We start from the raw sequence: 17,446 nt of genomic DNA, 5'->3' as shown, positions 1-17,446 counted from the left end.
AATCAGGCAAGAGAAGTAGTGGGTACCTTGTAGTATGGAGAAACACTCGGGGATACGAAGAGTACACTCGAACGTCCATTTCTAGACGCAGACCGCTTAAGTGGAGAACGTCAGCCAATCACGACAAAGTGAGAAGAATAGGACGTAGCCTTAGTCTCTCCAGCTTGTCCTGGGTCGTCTTTGGGGCCTCCTGCCGGTGGAATATGCCCGGAACACCTACCTTATCAGAGCCCCGAGCCACCTCAACTTGGCTCCTCTCAATACGGAGGAGCAGCGTCACTAAACTGAGTCTCTCCAGGATGACCGAGCTTCTCATCCTATCTCTAAGTTAGAGCCTAGACACCCTGCAAAGAAAACTCATTTCATCCCCTTGTATCCAGGATCGTGTTATTTCGGTCATGACCCACAGTTCATGACCATAGGTGAGGGTAGGAACATAGATCAACTGGCAAATCGAGAGGTTTGCCTTTACGGCTCAGCTCCCTCTTCACCAGGACGAACCGGTACAGGGTCCACATGACATCAGACGCTGCACCGATCCGTCTGTCGATCTCCCATTCCCCACAAATGTATTCAACATTTTTAAAAATTGAAAAATAGGGGTTGCAAAAATATTAGCCTGCTTTGAGTTAATACTTTGCACAACCTCCTTTAGCTGCACAACTCATTTGGGTAAGTTTTGCACGTGTTAAAACAGAAATATTTGCCCATTCTTCCTTGCCAAACAGCTTAAGTTCCTGACTGAACATGAAGAAGAGATTGAGTGGGGTATTATTGCCATCTACTGTTAATGAGGGTAATTGATCCTCTATTTTTTTCTTCTTTTTAACATAATTTGCCAAGTCAGTTCAAGTCATGTTGATTTATATAGCCCTTAATCACAAGGAGTTTCAAAGGGATGTACAGACTCCAGACCAGTATTACACCATCCCCTGATCTAAAACCTACATGAGGGCAAGGAAAAACCAAACATGAGGAAAATAAGGAAACCTTAAAAAGGGACCGCACATGAGGTAATGCCCCTTCCAGGCTGACCAGGCTGCAGCGGATGTTGCAATAACAAACAATACACAGATATTTTCAACATGAAATATTATAGAATGGCTGCATGGCCGCTATTGGTGTGTGAGTGTGTGTCTGAATGGGTAAGTGTGAAGCACTTTGGGAGGTCTTCATTGACTTGAAAAGCACTATATAAATGCAAACCATTTACCATTTACCATTTAGAGTAGAAGTGTGTTTTAACCCTAGGTTTAAACAGTAGATTGAACCTCAGAAGGCAGAGCATTCCAGAGCACCCGTACCCGTATGGAGAACGCTATCGAACCACGTCGGGGTAATGTGATCAAACTTTCTTGTCTTGTTGAAAAGCCTTGCTGCATCATTTTGTACCAGCTTCAGGCTCTTTATGCTAGACTTCGGGAGACCAGAGAGTAGTAAATGAAATGATCTGCATTCATATAGCGCTTTTCAGGTCAAGACTTTACAGTGTGCTTCACATTTCCCAATAGCGGCCGTGCAGCCATGTAAGGCGCCAACCTGCTTATTGGGGCATTAGAGGTTCAGTGTCTTGCCCAAGGATACTTCGACATGTAACACGGAAGAGCCGGGATTCGAACTGCGATCTCTTGATCCCAAGACGAGCGCTCTACCTCCTGAGCCACTGCCATTACAGTAATCAAGATGGGAGGTAACAAGCGCATGACATATAATAAAACAGCATAGGGGGGATATTTGCAGTGCTGCGTAGATGGAAAAACGTTGTTCTAGGAATATTCTTAACACGTGTTTGGAAGGACAGATTGGGGTCAAATATGACACCTAGAGTTTTGACTGAGTCACTATGGGTGAAATTATATTTGTCTTTGTTCAGAAAAGTGTTTGAGAACAAGTCACGGCATTTAGATGGACCAATTATCAACATTTTGGTCTTACTTGTTAAGTGACATCTATCTTTTTATCTCAGTAAGGCAGTCCTCCAAATTTCCACAGGTTAGTGGAGCAGATTCCTCCATAGGAAAATACAGTTTAGTGTCATCTGCCAAGGTAAATGCTCGTGACCATCTAAAAACGAGGCTGAGAAGCAATTATTGATCCTGACCCACCAGTTGAAAAACACTGCTCTAAAGCACTAGCACTTTTGTAAGCAGAGATGCTAACAAGTGTCACAGCCAATTCTTGCCTGGCGGTCAAGATTGCAACGCTGCTGGGCAAACAGTTGCTCATAGTAACACATGGGCGCTCTCCTGAGCTTCTACACACACCCCATGGACATTTAAGTTGTTAAAGATCTGTATGGGACAGCTGGCAGGCTGACTTTCCTACTGAGCCCCCTCACACTTTCTCTCAGAATCCAGAAGAACAAGGCACGTTTTGGTCCCTCTGTGGAGATGGGCGCCTACATTGCCAAGATGCTGCTGCCTACTGTGAGTAGTGTGGTGTTCTTGCCCACTGCCAGCGTGGCTGCCAAAAGGGGCTTCCACATGGAGGCCATGGTCTATTTCTTCACCATGTTCTTCAGTGCGGTAAAACATTTTCCTTGCTTTGGAGTACTTGAATATTTTGGACCACCCTAACCCAATTCATCACTTGGTCTTTCAAATGGATATGACAGAGATTCCAATGTGTTTGTTTTGGTGTGCAGATCTTTCATGCCTGCGAGGGTCCAGGCTTGTCCATCCTCTGCTTCATGAGGTACGACATTCTCGAGTATTTCAGCGTGTATGGGACGGCGCTGTCCATGTGGGTCACGCTCATTGGTGAGTACCCTTGCAACGCTATTTTGACCAGATGTGGCATAATGATGGACTTTAAACTAATATACTTGACATTATCTAACCAAAGAGTTAGAACGGGCATTGGAGGCCTTATAGCCAGGACAAATTAAAAATCCCTTGGTGTTGAGTTCAAGTCATGTTACTTTTATGGCCCTTAATCACAAAGACTCTCAAAGGGCTGCACAGACCACAGATTATTGCAAACCACAGACTATTATGACACCATCCCCTCATCTAAACCCTACATGAGGGCAAATAATACACAGATAATGTCAACATAAAATATAGGTTAGTCATATGCTATAGAATAGAAGTGTGTTTTAAGATTAGATTTGAACATTTCCACTGAGGTTGCAGATTGAATCTCAGGGGGAAGAGCATTCCACAGCACCGGGGCCCAAATGGAGAACGTTTTCGAACTTGCAGTTTTCTTCTTGGCTCTTGGGATCACTAGCAGACCAGCATTTTCAGGGCGAAGCTTCCGGACCGGAACGTAGGGGGAAATTAAATCTGCGAGATATGAGGGAGCAAGTCCATGCATGATTTTGTCTACTACCAGCAGAACCTTAAAATCACATCTTAAGCTAACAGGGAGCCTATGCAGGATAGCTAAAATCGGGGTGGTGTGATCAAACTTTCTTGTCTTAATTAAAAGTCTCGCTGCATCATTTTGTACCAGCTGAAGGCTCTTGATTTTGGACTTCGGGAGACCGAAGAGTAGTGCATTACAGTAATCGAGACGGGAGGTAACAAACGCATGAATTATAATCTCCACATCCGACTGAGACAGCGAATTTTAGCTATGTTGCGAAGATGGAAAAAAGCTGTTCTAGTAATATTCTTAACGTGTGTTTGAAAGGACGGATTGGGGTCAAATATGACACCTGAATTCTTGACTGAAAACAAGTGGACTAATAACTAACATTTTGGTCTTTTCAGAATAAGAACGCAAGGAGTTGAGTGACATCCATTCTTTTATTTCAGGGAGGCTGGCCTCCAAATTTCCACAGTTTAGCGTGGCAGATTCCTCCATCGGAAGATATAGTTGAGTGTCAGCTGCGTAGCAATTAAAAGTGATATTATACTTGCGAATAATATCACCTAATGGAAGCATGTAAATGCTGAAAGGAAGGGGGCCAAGTACTGAACCCTGCGGAACACCACAGGTAACACTAAAGGGCTCAGATGTCATTTCACCATATGTAATACAGTGAGTCCTATCTGAAACCTACCCGAAAGCAAGGAAAAATTCAAAAAGAAACCTCAGCCTGAGGAAAATGAAGACATCTTGAAAAGGGGACGCACATGAGGTAATCCCCCTTCCAGGAAGACCAGGCTTCAATATATTTTGCAAGGGGATAAAAAGACAATACATATACATTATCCTCATTATATATAGGTATTAACAGAGTGTCCCGTTGACAGCTTCCTGTCCCAAAATCAGGTCCAAGTATGATGGCTCGAAATGCATACACAGTGCAACAATCTGTCACGGGACCGGACCAGAACGGAGGCAGGAGGCAGGAAGGGAGAACTCATTCGTGGTAACGATCAGATAGTTTTATTAAGGAAATAAAAGTTGTCCAACACTCAGGTACAAAACAAAACAAAAACAGGCTTACACTCAGAACGGACAAGTACAGGTTTCCTCCGAATCAAACAAAACAGGACAGAGCAAAACAGAACGGACTAATGCAGGACAGAAAATGCAATGAACCAGCCACCCGCAAAACCCACAACCCGCCCTTAAAAAGCACACACGCAAATTAGAAAATCTTCTACAGCTGGTGCCCAGGGGGCGGGGCCAGCTGGACATGACACAACGAGGATCATTCTTCTCCTTCAAGGACAAAAGGACAAGAGTATGAGGTCAACATCCCTCCTAAGACATCAGTGTCTAAAGCATAGACGCTTCCACTGAAGTTGGAAATCGAATCTCAGAAGGCAGAGCATTCCAGAGCATCGGGGCCCCCAACGGAGAAAACTCTCGAACCTGTGGATTTCTTCTTGGCTCTTGGAATCACGAGTAGATCAGCGTTTTCCGGGCAAAGGCTCCGAGCAGGAACATGAAGCGAAATTAAATTAGAAATATATGAAGGGGCCAAGGCAGCACGGCGGCGCAGTGGTTAGCGCTTGTGCGGCACAGTTCATGTCATGGGAACCTCCTGCGTGGGTTCAAATCCAGCTCCAGACTTCCTGTGCAGAGTTTGTATGTTCTCCCCGTGCTTGCGTGAGTTTCCTCCGGGCACTCCGGTTTCCTCCCACATTCCAAAAAACATGCATTTCAGGTGAATTGGCCGATCCAAATTGTCCCTAGGTGTGACTGAGCGAGTGAGTTGTCTGTCCCCGTGTGCCCTGCGATTGGCTGGCAACTAGTTCAGGGTGTCCCCTGCCCACTGCCCGATGATTGCTGGGATGGGCTCCAGCACCCCCGCGACCCTACTGAGGATAAGCGGTACGGCTAATGAGATGAGATGAGATGAGATGAGATGAAGGGGCCAGGTCCTTGCAAGATTGTGTATAATACCATCAAAACCTTCCCTAGTATGTCAGCTGAAATCAGGTTAATGTGATTAAAAAAAATTCTGTCCTAGTTAAAAGCCTCAGCAGCATTTTATACCAGCTGCAAACCAAAGGAATAGAAGATCACACACTTACACAGTTGCTGATGACATGTGCTGTGCACACATGCACATATGTTCCAACAGCTGATTAGATGAGACTATAAAAGGCCCTTGTACTCACCTCCGCCCAGTACGATGTCTTTTGGATTTTGAGGTAAATCTGGTCATAGTCCAAGAATTGACGTCTTAAGTCAGTTATGTTCAGCCCAGGGGTCAGCAATAAATGATTGGTGAAAAATTAATGCCATTAATTGCGAACAATTAATGGAATGGTTGCTTAAACTCATAAATCCATTTATTGCAAAATTTAAATAATTAGCAATTATTGCGACCCATTAATTGCGAAAATATTCGGGCTCATATTACCTATGAAAACCGTAGATATCAACGTTATTTAACAACGGCAATGCTTTTCTAAGAAATTTTTAGCGAAAATTTATTACCTTTGCACATATTTTTATTTCAAAACCTCAATTTTTGACGATGATTTTGAAGTAAGGCCGGCCTTATATTCGGGGAAACACGGTAGCTGTACGTACGTAGTGTGGTTGCAAAGCAGCTTTTTATTGGTCGGGACAAAATCGGGCTTGTTGATTGGCTCACGTTTTGCCTCAAGCACGTACGTCGTGGATGCACATACGCACACGTTGTACACCACTACTACTACGCTGTATTGATTGTAATCTTCGCACGGTTATGGGACCGAAGGAAAAAATGGTTAGAGAGTACTTCACGCAGATTGATGTCGTCAACGGCAAATGGCGCTGCTCATGTGGCGCCGAGCGCATCCAACGGCGCAACACCGGTTGGAGCAATTTGGAAAGCCACATTAAAAGTCAGCACTTGAAGAAAGAAAGTGATGCAAAGAAGCAGGAGTCATCCAATCCTGGATCGATAGAAAATTTCCTGTCGTCACCGGCTAGTATACCATTAAATTACCAATTAATGGCTAGAAATCCAATAAATACCCATTAATTGGCCTTGCCGCGAAAAAATTAACATTAATTTTTTCGCACTTAAATATTTATTTTTTTTCCAAAAATCAATTACTGATGACCCCTGGTTCAGCCCATCCAACGTGGACCAAATAAAGTCCCCAGAACCTTTGTTTTTAACCAAATAGATGTCTTTCGGAAAGAGCTTTGCTATGTCTATATCTTTTCAACATATTTTCATGGTCCACCCGACTTATTCTTGATGTTTGGGTTGGACCTTACATTTTTGATGTATGAAAAAACTAAAAACAAAACATATCAAACATAGGGTATGAATTTTGAGTAGACTAAGCGGATTTTAGGGCATGCTTTACTGGTGGGCTTGATTGAACCTTTTTTAGTGGAGTTCTGTAAAAGTTTGTAATTGGTCTTGAAAGATTTTTTGGGGACTTTTTCAGGGGACTTGATTTCTAAGTCTACGTCTTCTAAGACTTTCAGACTTCTACGAGGAATTCTTAGGATAAATAACTTTGGAGTGGCTTATAGCAGGACAGAAATGTCTTTATTGGCATTAGTATATTTCTCATCTCATCTCATCAGCACAGGAGCACAGGAAGTCTGGAGCTGGATTTGAACCCACGCAGAAGGTTCCCATGTCTTGAACTACATTCACACTGGACTGGATGATGAGGTTTTTATTACAGTTTCTGCAGATGAAATGGGTCACAACATTTGCTTCCCTGCTGGCTTTGATCTCTTTGATATCGTTGGCAATTTGGTTCGGCCAATTCACCTGAAATGCATGTCTTTGGAATGTGGTTAATATTTAATATTTAATATTTAATATTTAATATTTAATATTTAATATTTAATATTTAATATTTAATATTTAATATTTAATATTTAATATTTAATATTCAATATTCAATATTCAATATTCAATATTCAATATTTAATATTTAATATTTAATATTTAATATTTAATATTTAATATTTAATATTTAATATTTAATATTTAATATTTAATATTTAATATTTACAAGGTTGTGCTTGTAGACTGGCTTAAGTTGTTGCATTAGAATATATCTATCCATTTTGTGCGCCGCTTATCCTCAGTAGGGTCGCGGGGGTGCTGGAGCCCATCCCAGCTATCTTCGGGCAGTGGGCAGGGGACACCCTGAACTGGTTGCCAGTTAATCGCAGGACAGATTGAGACATACAACCATTCACACGCACATTTATACCTCCAGACAATTTGGAGTCACCTGACATGCATGTTTTTGGAATGTGGGAGGAAACAGAAGGTCCCGGATAATGTGGGTAACATGCAAACTCTGCACAGCTACGCCAGAAGCTGGAATTGATCCCTGGACCCCCATACCATGGGGCTGCGTAATAACTACCAAGCCACCCTGGGAATATAGTCGAAAGAAAACATTACAATGACTGTAGCAGTAGATGGTAAATAAATAAAATATGAATATACATTTCTGAATTCATAAGTAATATATTTTCAAGTTTTGTTTAGGTTGGGGATGAAGATTTTTTGTCTGAGGCTGTTATTTTTAGTTTTAAGGGACCTGGTACACCAGATGGCAGGTGGTCAGGGAGGTGAGGGCCAGGGTGAGAGAAAGCTCTGCCGCATTAATGTCCTCCAGACTGGGCAGAGAGCAGCTGACAATTTTCTGGGCTGTGTTAATGACTCTTTGTCAGGTTTTTCTGTGGGTTCTGTGGATGTAGGTTTACTTGGGAATTCAGTACACTAAGAAGTCTAACTTCTAACGCAGGGGTGTCAAACTCATTTTAACCCTGGGGCCACACGATACAACAAACATTCTGTCGGGGGCCGGACTAGTAGATTATAGAGAAAGAAAAAGGGATAAAGAAATAAGAGAAAGAAGGAAGGAAACGGAGAGAGGGCGGGACAAAGAAAGAAAAAGAGAGGGAGGGAGAGCATGAGAAAGAAAAGATAAAAAGTTTTGAGGGAGGGGGAAAAGAAAGGGTGAGAAAAAAGAAATTCAAAGAGAAATAGAAAGACAGAAAGAGAGAAAAAAGAAAAGAAAGCGCAAAGGGTATGAAGAGAGAAAGAGAAAAGAGAGAAAAGGAAAAAAGGAAGTTAGAGCAAAAGAGGTTAAAAGACACAGAGAGAGAAAGAGACAAAGAGCAACAAAGGAAGAGAAAAAGAGACACAGAGAGTGAAAGAGACAGAGACAGAGTGGGAGAAAGGTGTGGAAAAGAAAGAGAGAGAGAGAGAGAGAGAGAGAGAGAGAGAGAGAGAGAGAGAGAGAGAGAGAGAGAGAGAGAGAGAGAGAGAGAGAGAGAAATAAATACAAGTACAGTGTCTTTGTGAGAGGCACCTGGCTTTGGCAACATCAAGTAGAAATATTTCAACCTGCAGCTTGTTTTTCTCTTGCACTTCTCTGAGTGTTGTCTCGCGGGCCGGATTCAATCCCTTAGCAGGCCCGATCTGGCCCGCGGGCCACCTGTTTGACACCTGTGTTCCAACTCGATTTGACAGTCAAACAGGTGGTAAACTTGTACACATTTCTCAGAAGATAGTGGACATCTAAGCTACCATGGAGATAAGTCATTGATTTTTAAGTGTGTGGTTCTCTAAAGGAGATGTTACTTGGCTTCGGTGTAGGTTTCTAGGTCGACTTTCCAGAGTCCAGAGCTGACTTGTTGATAGTCTTGTGTGGTGCCCCTCAGTGAAATTCCAAGTTGTTCCTCAGCTCGATGGTCCTAGATCAACTAACGAAAAGGTCTCGTTTGTGATCTTAGCCCTGGGCGACTTTGAGGAGCCACAGCGTTCCAGTCTGACCATGTTCGGGGTTCTGAGCATTGCAGTGAGGATCTACCAGGACCGCTGGGGATACGGGATCTACTCGGGTCCGATCGGGTCGGCCGTCTTCATCATCACCGTCAAATGGGTGGGTTCTGTTCGGCCTCTTGGCAGTTATCTTCTCCACTAATCACTCACCTTTATTTTTCCTTATCGCCTACTATTCCTCCACTCCTCCTGCTCTTCTACTTCACTGTTTTTCTACCAGTGTCAACTATTGTTCTGGGAGACCTTGTATTGTGTGCCGCAGGAAATTGCCCCATTTTAAGGTTGCAAAAAAATCATGCCATTGTTAAGTGTCTTTGCAATACAGTGGAACCTCGGTTCTCGACCATAATCCGTTCCAGAACCCTGTTCGAAAACCGATTTGGTCTATCACTGAAAATCGTTTTTCCCATTAAAAGTAATGTAAAATTGTTTTAATCCGTTACAACACCCTGAACGTTTACCATGAAAGTAAACATGAAGCTAACCCAGGCTAATCGTGCGTTAGCGTAATCTTCCGTACGAAAGATTACGCTAACATGAACGTGTAAAAATAAAAAAATCAGGTCGTTTACACGTCATTTAGCACCCAGGTCTCCACAAAAAGTGGTGAGCGGTTAAAGCAGGGGCGTCAAACATGCGGCCCGGGGGCCAGATCAGGCCCGCCAAGGGATTGAATCCGGCCCGCGAGACAACGCTCAGAGAAGCGCAAGAGAAAGACGAGCTGCAGGTTGAAATATGTCCACTTGATGTTGCCAAAGCCAGGTGCCTCGAACAAAGACACTGTACTTGTATGTATTTATTGCTCTCTCTCTCTCTCTCTCTCTCTCTCTCTCTCTCTCTCTCTCTCTCTCTCTCTCTCTCTCTCTCTCTCTCTCTCTCTCTCTCTCTCTTTCCCCTCTCTTTTTGTCTCTCTCTCTCTTTCCCCTCTCTTTTTGTCTCTCTCTTTCCCCTCTCTTTTTGTCTCTCTCTCTCTCTCTTTCACTTTCCCCTCTCTTTTTGTCTCTCTCTTTCCCCTCTCTTTTTGTCTCTCTCTCTCTCTCTTTCACTTTCTTTGCTTCTAATTGTTTCTTTCTCTATCTCTCGTTGTCTTTTTATCTTATTTTGCTCTCTCTTCCATTTTTCCTTCTCTCTCTTGTCTCTTTCTCTTTCTCTTGCTTTCCCATTCTCTTCTTCTCCTTTTATATCTTTCTCTCCCTTTTTCCTCTCCTTCTCTCTTTCTATTTCTCTTTGGATATCTTTCTTTATCTTTCTTTCCCCCCTCTCTCATTATTGGTGTTTATCTGTTTTTTCTCACGTTCTCTCTCTCTTTTTCTATGTTTCTCTCTCTCTCTCTCTCTCTCCCTTTCTCTCATTCTTTGTCCCACCCTCTTTTTCTCTCCTTTGCTTTGTCTTATTTCTTTCTCTATTTCTTTCTTTCTAATCTACTAGTCCGGCCCCCGAGAGAATGTTTGTGCTATCTTGTGGCCCCCAAGGTAAATTGAGTTCGACACCCCTGGGTTAAAGGATAAAGAAAAGAATTATGAATAGGATTTCTTACCTTTGTGGTGGTCTGCAGAAGCCATTCTCTATTCCCTCGAAAGAAGGGAAACTCGCACATCTTCTTCATATTTTGCTATTATTTCTTTCTTAAATGCAATAGTTGTACGCACTACTCTTCTTTTTTCACCTGTAGCAACTTTGCTGCTTGCACCGACCTTCTTTCGAGGCATAATTAGGGGTTAAAACACTCCGTTCACCGATATTAAAAACGAAAGAAAAAAGAAGTGCGCGCTCACGTGACAACAGTTCATGAGGGGTGGGGGCAATCTACACCCGTACGCCGCTCAGCATCGCCCCTAGCGTACCGGCGTTCGAACTCCGATTTTTTGAACGAAAAGAATTTCTCGAAATTTTTGGTCGAGAACCGATTTGTTCGAACTGAGAGGCGTTCGAAAACCGAGGTTCCACTGTATTCCAGTGATCAGACGGGTAAATGACGGTGAACATCCATCCATGTCTCTAGGTGGCAGCAGATTACTATTTTTTTTTCTTTTAGTATAGTAATTATCAGGAATATAGATAACGCAGTTACGTAACGGCGTGGATTTTTCACTAACAGGGTAGTCTAACCAATTATTTTTCCGCCATTAAAACGCCGTTATCGTTACTGACGGTGGTCAGGAATTATTTCTTGATTTTCCTCCTTTTTAAGTCATTCATAATAATACATAATAAATGGTTATATATAATTTAATTAACAAAAACAACCTGAAGAGCCATTTGTGGGCTGAAAGAGTCGGCTCTTTTTAGTGAGCCAAGCCGAAAAAGCTCGTTCTCTAAGAAGAGTCGGAATTGCCATCCCTAATGAATTTCCCTGCAGGGATGAATAAAGTATCTATCTATCTATCTATCTATCTATCTATCTATCTATCTATCTATCTATTTATCTATCTATCTATCTATCTATCTATCTATCTATCTATCTATCTATCTATCTATCTATCTACAACCGACCATTTGAGTTAGATTACATTTATTAAACTCAAGTCAAGTCGAGTCATGCTTATTCGTATAGCCCTTAATCAGAAGAAGTCTCAAAGGGCTGTACAGACCACAGACTGTTACAGACTAAAGACTATTATTCCACCATCCGCCCTTGTGTGTCACGGTTGCCATGGTGCCCAATTGACCCCGCCTGTGTGTGTCATTGTTGCCAAGGTGCCCAATTGGCCCCTCCCGTGTGGCACCAGCTGTGGCTCGTTGAGAGATTGGCTTTTGGTCAATAGAAAACTCAGCGCTCTCTTGCTTGTCAGCCCGTCAAACAAATTTCTGCCCCACAAGACGTGGGTTCTGACTCAGTCCTGGTTTCCTGTTGATATCCTCAGTCCGGTATTGTTCCCGTTTTTTTGTCCTGTTTAATTTCGTGTTCCAGTTTTGTTTCTGTCTATTTTGGTCCTGTTCCTTATTTTCTCCGGTTTTCGTTCCCGTCTAGTTTCTCCTGTTAGTTATCGACATCCTGATTTGTTGTCAATCCTGTCTGTCCCTTCCTGTCCGGTATCGACCCCATCTGTCCGATATCTCATTTCATTAGCTGAACCGCTTATCCTCAGTAGGGTCGCCGGGGTGCTGGAGCCCATCCCAGCAATCATCGGGCAGTGGGCAGGGGACACCCTGAACTGGTTGCTAGCCAATCGCAGAGCACACAAGGACAGACAACTCGCTCGCTTATTCACACCTAGGGACAATTTGGACCGGCCAATCCACCTGAAATGCATGTCTTTGGAATGTGGAAGCACGGGGAGAACATAGAAACTCCGCACAGGAGGTTCCCAAGACCTTAGAACTGTGCCGCACACGCGCTAACCACTGTGCCGCCGTGCTGCTACTGTCCGATATCAACTCGGGCAATTGGAATCGATCCCGTCGGTCTCTGGCTTCCTGTCTGTCCACGCCAGACCGGCTTCCTAACGTGCATGACTCCCCATTTCCCATGAAATAAAAGGCTTGTGTGAGAACGTCACGCGATTGGGTCCTGTATCTGTTCGGGTTCTGACAGTACCTTCTCTCAAATACTGCTCCAAAAAGCCTTCTTTGAACCCCAACCCGTTCACCTTTAAGACGTCCTCACCTCGTACTCCATTTTCTCTCGTCAGCTTCAGAAAATGAAGGAGCTGCGAGCGGTGTACCCCGACAAGCGCGTTTACACCCAGCAGGTCGGTCCCGGCTGCTGTTTCGGCGCTTTGGCCCTCATGCTGCGCTTCTACTTCGAGGTTTCCTGCTCGCCTCCAGCCGACTCTTGCCCGCTTATGGAAACTCGTTTGCAAATAACCACTTTGTCTTTGTGCTGCTGCGTGTCAGGAGTGGGACTACGCGTACGTGCACAGCTTCTACCACTTGTCGTTGTCGGTGTCCTTCGTGCTGCTGCTGCCTAAGAAGAACCGTTATGCCGGCTCTGGACGCAACGCCGCCAAGCTCAGCTGCTGGACGTTATGCTGCTGCGTACGTGATAACCTTTTTAATTGTTCCACTTTCTTATCCGTCACATCTCCTCATCCCTCTAGACCAGGGGTCCCCAAATTCTTTCTTTACAGTGTGCTTCACATTTCCCAATAGCGGCCTTGCAGCCATGTAAGGCGCTAACCTGCTTATTGGGGGTATTAGGGGTTCAGTGTCTTAACCAAGGACACTTCTACATGTAACACGGACGAGCCGGGATTCGAACTGGGATCCCTTGATCCCAAGACGAGCGCTCTACCTCCTGAGCTACTGCCGCCCCGCGATGAGGGGCCGGGATCAGTTTGTAACAGAAAAAGTGTGTTGATTACAGGAGTGCCTAAATGTAAAAAACTATTGTTTTCCAGAAAGCCACAATGGTTATGCTAACGGATGACTCACTCGTACTATTCCACTTTTTGTAAACTTCACCAAACAACCTTTACAAACATCTCATCTCATCTCATTAGCTACACCGCTTATCCTCAGTAGGGTCGCGGGGATGCTGGAGCCCATCCCAGCAATTATCGGGCAGTGGGCAGGGGACACCCTGGACTAGTTGCCAGCCAATCGCAGGGCACACGAGGACAGACAACTCGCTCGCTCAGTCACACCTAGGGACAATTTGGACCGGCCAATCCACCTGAAATGCATGTTTTTGGAATGTGGGAGGAAACCGGAGTGCCCGGAGGAAACCCACGCAAGCACGGGGAGAACATACAAACTCCGCACAGTAAGGCCGGGAGCTGGATTTGAACCCACAGTATAAACATCTCACATGCAAAATAGACGGTAAATGTCAGCCTCACACGACACCATTTACTTGTTGACATTAAGAGTGATTTATTGAACAGTCTCATTAAATCACGTGAAGTCCCGTGAGACTTGCCCCAAATACCCTTCTCTGACCTGTGAGACTATGTCATCTAGTGGTGATGTACTGGTACTTCACTTTGCTTTACAAAACAACACCAAAATCCCAAAATATAACATTTTAGCTAGTCAGCAACCTGTCATGTCTTGCATGGTCGCCATGACAACCAGCTAGTCCCGCCCCTTGACACCGGCTGACACAGATTGTCTTAATGACGTGTGTGATTCATAAGGGGGGGTTTTGGGGACTGGCGGTTGCTGAATCATTGCATTATTCTGTTCTGCATTGTTCTGTTTTGCTCGGTTCGGTTTTGTTTGACTCGAGGAAGACCTGTCATGCCCGTTTGTCTGAGTTAGTGCCTTTAAGCCTGTTTTGTGAGTATTACCTAGTCTGAGTTTCCGATTGCCTGTAAGCCTGTTTTTGTTTCGTTTTTGTCCCTGCGTGTTGGACAACTTCTATTTTCTAAATAAAAGTAAAAGATCGTTACGAAATTGAGTTCACACTTCCTGCCTCCCGGTTCGGTTCTCTGACACGACCCTTGTTGCGCCGTATAAAGTAGTTACTAAATAATAGTTAAAAATCAAAATAGTTCATAACTAAGGAACATTTTATCGCCAAAGTCCAACTTTATTATCAAATACAAATACACATATATGAAAAAAAAAATCAAATTGCTTTTTGGTATTGTCCAGGGGGCCGGACGAAATGTGGAGGCGGGCCGTAGTTTGGGGACCGCTGCTCTAGACTCTTCCTCTCCTTCCTCTGTGCATTAAACCTTTACATTATCCCAGTGTTCTCGTCCCTGCGTCCTAGACGCATTATTTTTGCTGAGGACACATGGTGTCAAATCAACGTGCGTCCCCGGGACGCAACTTTTTTGACACGAAATTGTCATTATCATTTTTTAACAAAGATTTACCGCACTTAACTTTTCGTCAGGCAGATCCGCCATTGTTGTTTTGGTCTCGCGGTTCGAGTTTTCGTCTGCACGCCGATCTCCACTTCGAGGTGTGTAGTGAAAGTCAGTTTCTTTTTAGAGAACCGGCTTTTTCGGCTCAACTCATTCAAGAGAGCCGGCTCACTTGCTTTGATGCATTATATCACGAATAACTATGTTGTATAAAGAAGTTAAGGAAAAAAGGAAGTATAAAAGGAGAAAATGAAAAAAGACAGGTTTGTGGTGATCCCTTTTAATCAGTATATTACCAACAATAATTTCATGCAGAAATTATTAGAATTAGAATAGAATAGAATATACCTTTATTGTCATTGTTACAACATGGGATATATTGTGACAACGAAATTGGACGTGGCACTCCAGTACCACATTTTACAGTGAGGATATAAGGAAAACAAAGAGATAAAGGAACAAAGAAGATGTTTGTACTGTCCTTGTTGTATAGGCTTTGTTTCCTCCGGAGGGGGGGTGTGTGAGGGGGTGAGGGACAGACAGATATGGACGGATCCAACTAGATGTTTGATCTTACTGTACACACGGTCCGGTGTTTTTTTTTCCCTAATTGCTCAGTCCATGTATTGAATGAATTTGGGATTAATAATTTGAATAAGAAAATGTATTATTCTACTTAATTCTATTTGCACGTATTTTTTCCTTCTACAGTGAACGTCCAAGCGACTTCATTTTTGAACTTTTTTATAATAAACCTCATTCATGTGGAGCAACTCAGTGTCTCACAACAAAATGTTCATTAACAATATATATGATATAAGGAGGGCAGCACGGCGGCGCAGTGGTTAGCGCGTGTGCGGCACAGTTCTAATGTCTTGGGAACCTCTTGTTAAAACCAGCAACCGGACTTCCTGTGCGGAGTTTGTATGTTCTCCCCGTGCTTGCGTGAGTTTCCTCCGGGCACTCCGGTTTCCTCCCACATTCCAAAGACATGCATTTCAGGTGGATTGACCGGTCTAAATTGTCCCTAGATGTAAATGAGTTGTCTGTCCCTGTGTGCCCTGCGATTGGCTGGCAACCAGTTCAGGGTGTCCCCTGCCCACTCCCCGATGATTGTTGGGATTGTCACGGGATGGAAGGGGTGACCGGACCAGAACGGAGGCAGGAGGCAGGTAGGGAGAACTCAATTGCGTACGATCAAAGCTTTTATTTACCAAAACAGAACAAAAACATTCTTACACTCAGAATGGTCAGGTACAGGTTTCCTCCGACTTAAACTAAACAGGACAAGGCATAACAGAACAGAAAAGATGTAGTGAGCCAACCCCCGCAATGCCCACAGCCCAACCTTAAATAGCAGCCACGCAATTAGCTGATCTGCTTCAGCTGGTGCCCAGGGGGCGGGGCAGACCGGTCGTCACGGTGACCATGACAGGGATGGGCTCCAACACCCCTGTGACCCTACTGAGGATAAGCGGTGCAGCTCATGAGATGAGATGATATAAGGAAACACATGTACAATATAACATGTTAAACTACATAAATGAACATGTTTGAAAAAAAAAAGATTTTTTTTTTATTTCTTAAGGGAAAATACGGCAGTTTGTAAGAGCATGGAGCACACTAAATTTTGGGGACCCATAGATCTCTGTTGGGACCCATAGTTTTTTGAGCACCCATCACTTTTCACAGGTAAAATAAACACTGTTCTCCCCTTCCCTTCCCTTTCATACTGTTTGTATCTCTGCCACTCATCCACAGAGCATGTCGCCGACCTACCAGGAGAAGAAAAAAACACCGGAGAAGAAAGCTACGTCAGAAAAAAAAGACATAGCACAGAAGTTGGTGAAAAAGACTTCGGCTTGTCGCTCGCTTTTGAACGCCTTCACCGCGTCTGGAAAAGCCCCCGCGTTACCTGTCTTCTCGACCCCGCCCTCCACACCTGTCAAGGGCACCAGCATCAGCAAGCTGAAGGAGATGAACGGGTGGAAGTAAGGAAGGAACGCTCATAATGAGAAGGATGCTGAATGGACATTTTGTTGTCATGAGAATGCAATAGGGAAGGACCATGGAACGGGGCTGACAACAAACACAGTATCTACAAGAAAAACACGAGTGCATAATAACCAGTTTTGGGCACGTTACTTTAAAAAAAGTAATTACAGTTACGAACTACTTCTTCCAAAATATTAGCTAAATTTTCATCTCATCTCATCTCATTAGCTGCACTGCTTATCCTCAGTAGGGTCGCGGGGGTGCTGGAGCCCATCCCAGCAAAATATCGGGCAGTGGGCAGGGGACACCCCGAACTGGTTGCCAGCCAATCGCAGGGCACATAGGGACAGACAACTCGCTCGCTCATTCACACCTACGGACAATTTGGACCGGCCAATTCACCTGAAATGCATGTTTTTGGAATGTGGGAGGAAACTGGAGTGCCCGGAGGAAACCCACGCAAGCACGGGGAGAACATACAAACTGCGCACAGGAAGTCTGGAGCTGGCTAGCTAAGTTTTGTTCTATT

General features: G+C 44.0%; 1 protein-coding gene across 3 annotated transcripts; it reads left to right on the top strand.

The window, feature by feature from the left end:
* Positions 1–2,390: 2,390 nt before the first annotated feature.
* mymk (myomaker, myoblast fusion factor) lies at positions 2,391–16,917 on the top strand. 3 transcript variants are annotated; one of them, XM_088335189.1, is made up of 8 exons: positions 2,391–2,525; positions 2,645–2,759; positions 9,118–9,266; positions 12,799–12,915; positions 13,004–13,148; positions 13,873–13,901; positions 15,361–15,400; positions 16,826–16,917. In XM_088335189.1, exons 1-8 carry the CDS (start codon positions 2,391–2,393, stop codon positions 16,915–16,917), a joined length of 822 nt encoding a protein of 273 aa, XP_088191315.1. The 3 variants fall into 3 exon arrangements, with proteins under 3 accessions (XP_088191315.1, XP_088191314.1, XP_088191313.1); XM_088335188.1 differs by lacking the exons at positions 13,873–13,901; positions 15,361–15,400 and having other exon boundaries at positions 13,004–13,144; positions 16,726–16,917; XM_088335187.1 differs by lacking the exons at positions 13,873–13,901; positions 15,361–15,400 and having other exon boundaries at positions 13,004–13,144; positions 16,684–16,917.
* The last annotated feature ends 529 nt before the right edge of the window (positions 16,918–17,446 follow it).

The sequence above is a fragment of the Urocampus carinirostris genome, chromosome 5 (assembly GCF_059441175.1).
Source record: "Urocampus carinirostris isolate Australia breed hairy pipefish chromosome 5, RoL_Ucar_1.0, whole genome shotgun sequence".
Taxonomy (NCBI): Eukaryota; Metazoa; Chordata; class Actinopteri; order Syngnathiformes; family Syngnathidae; genus Urocampus; species Urocampus carinirostris.
This window is presented reverse-complemented; position numbering and strand designations above follow the sequence as displayed.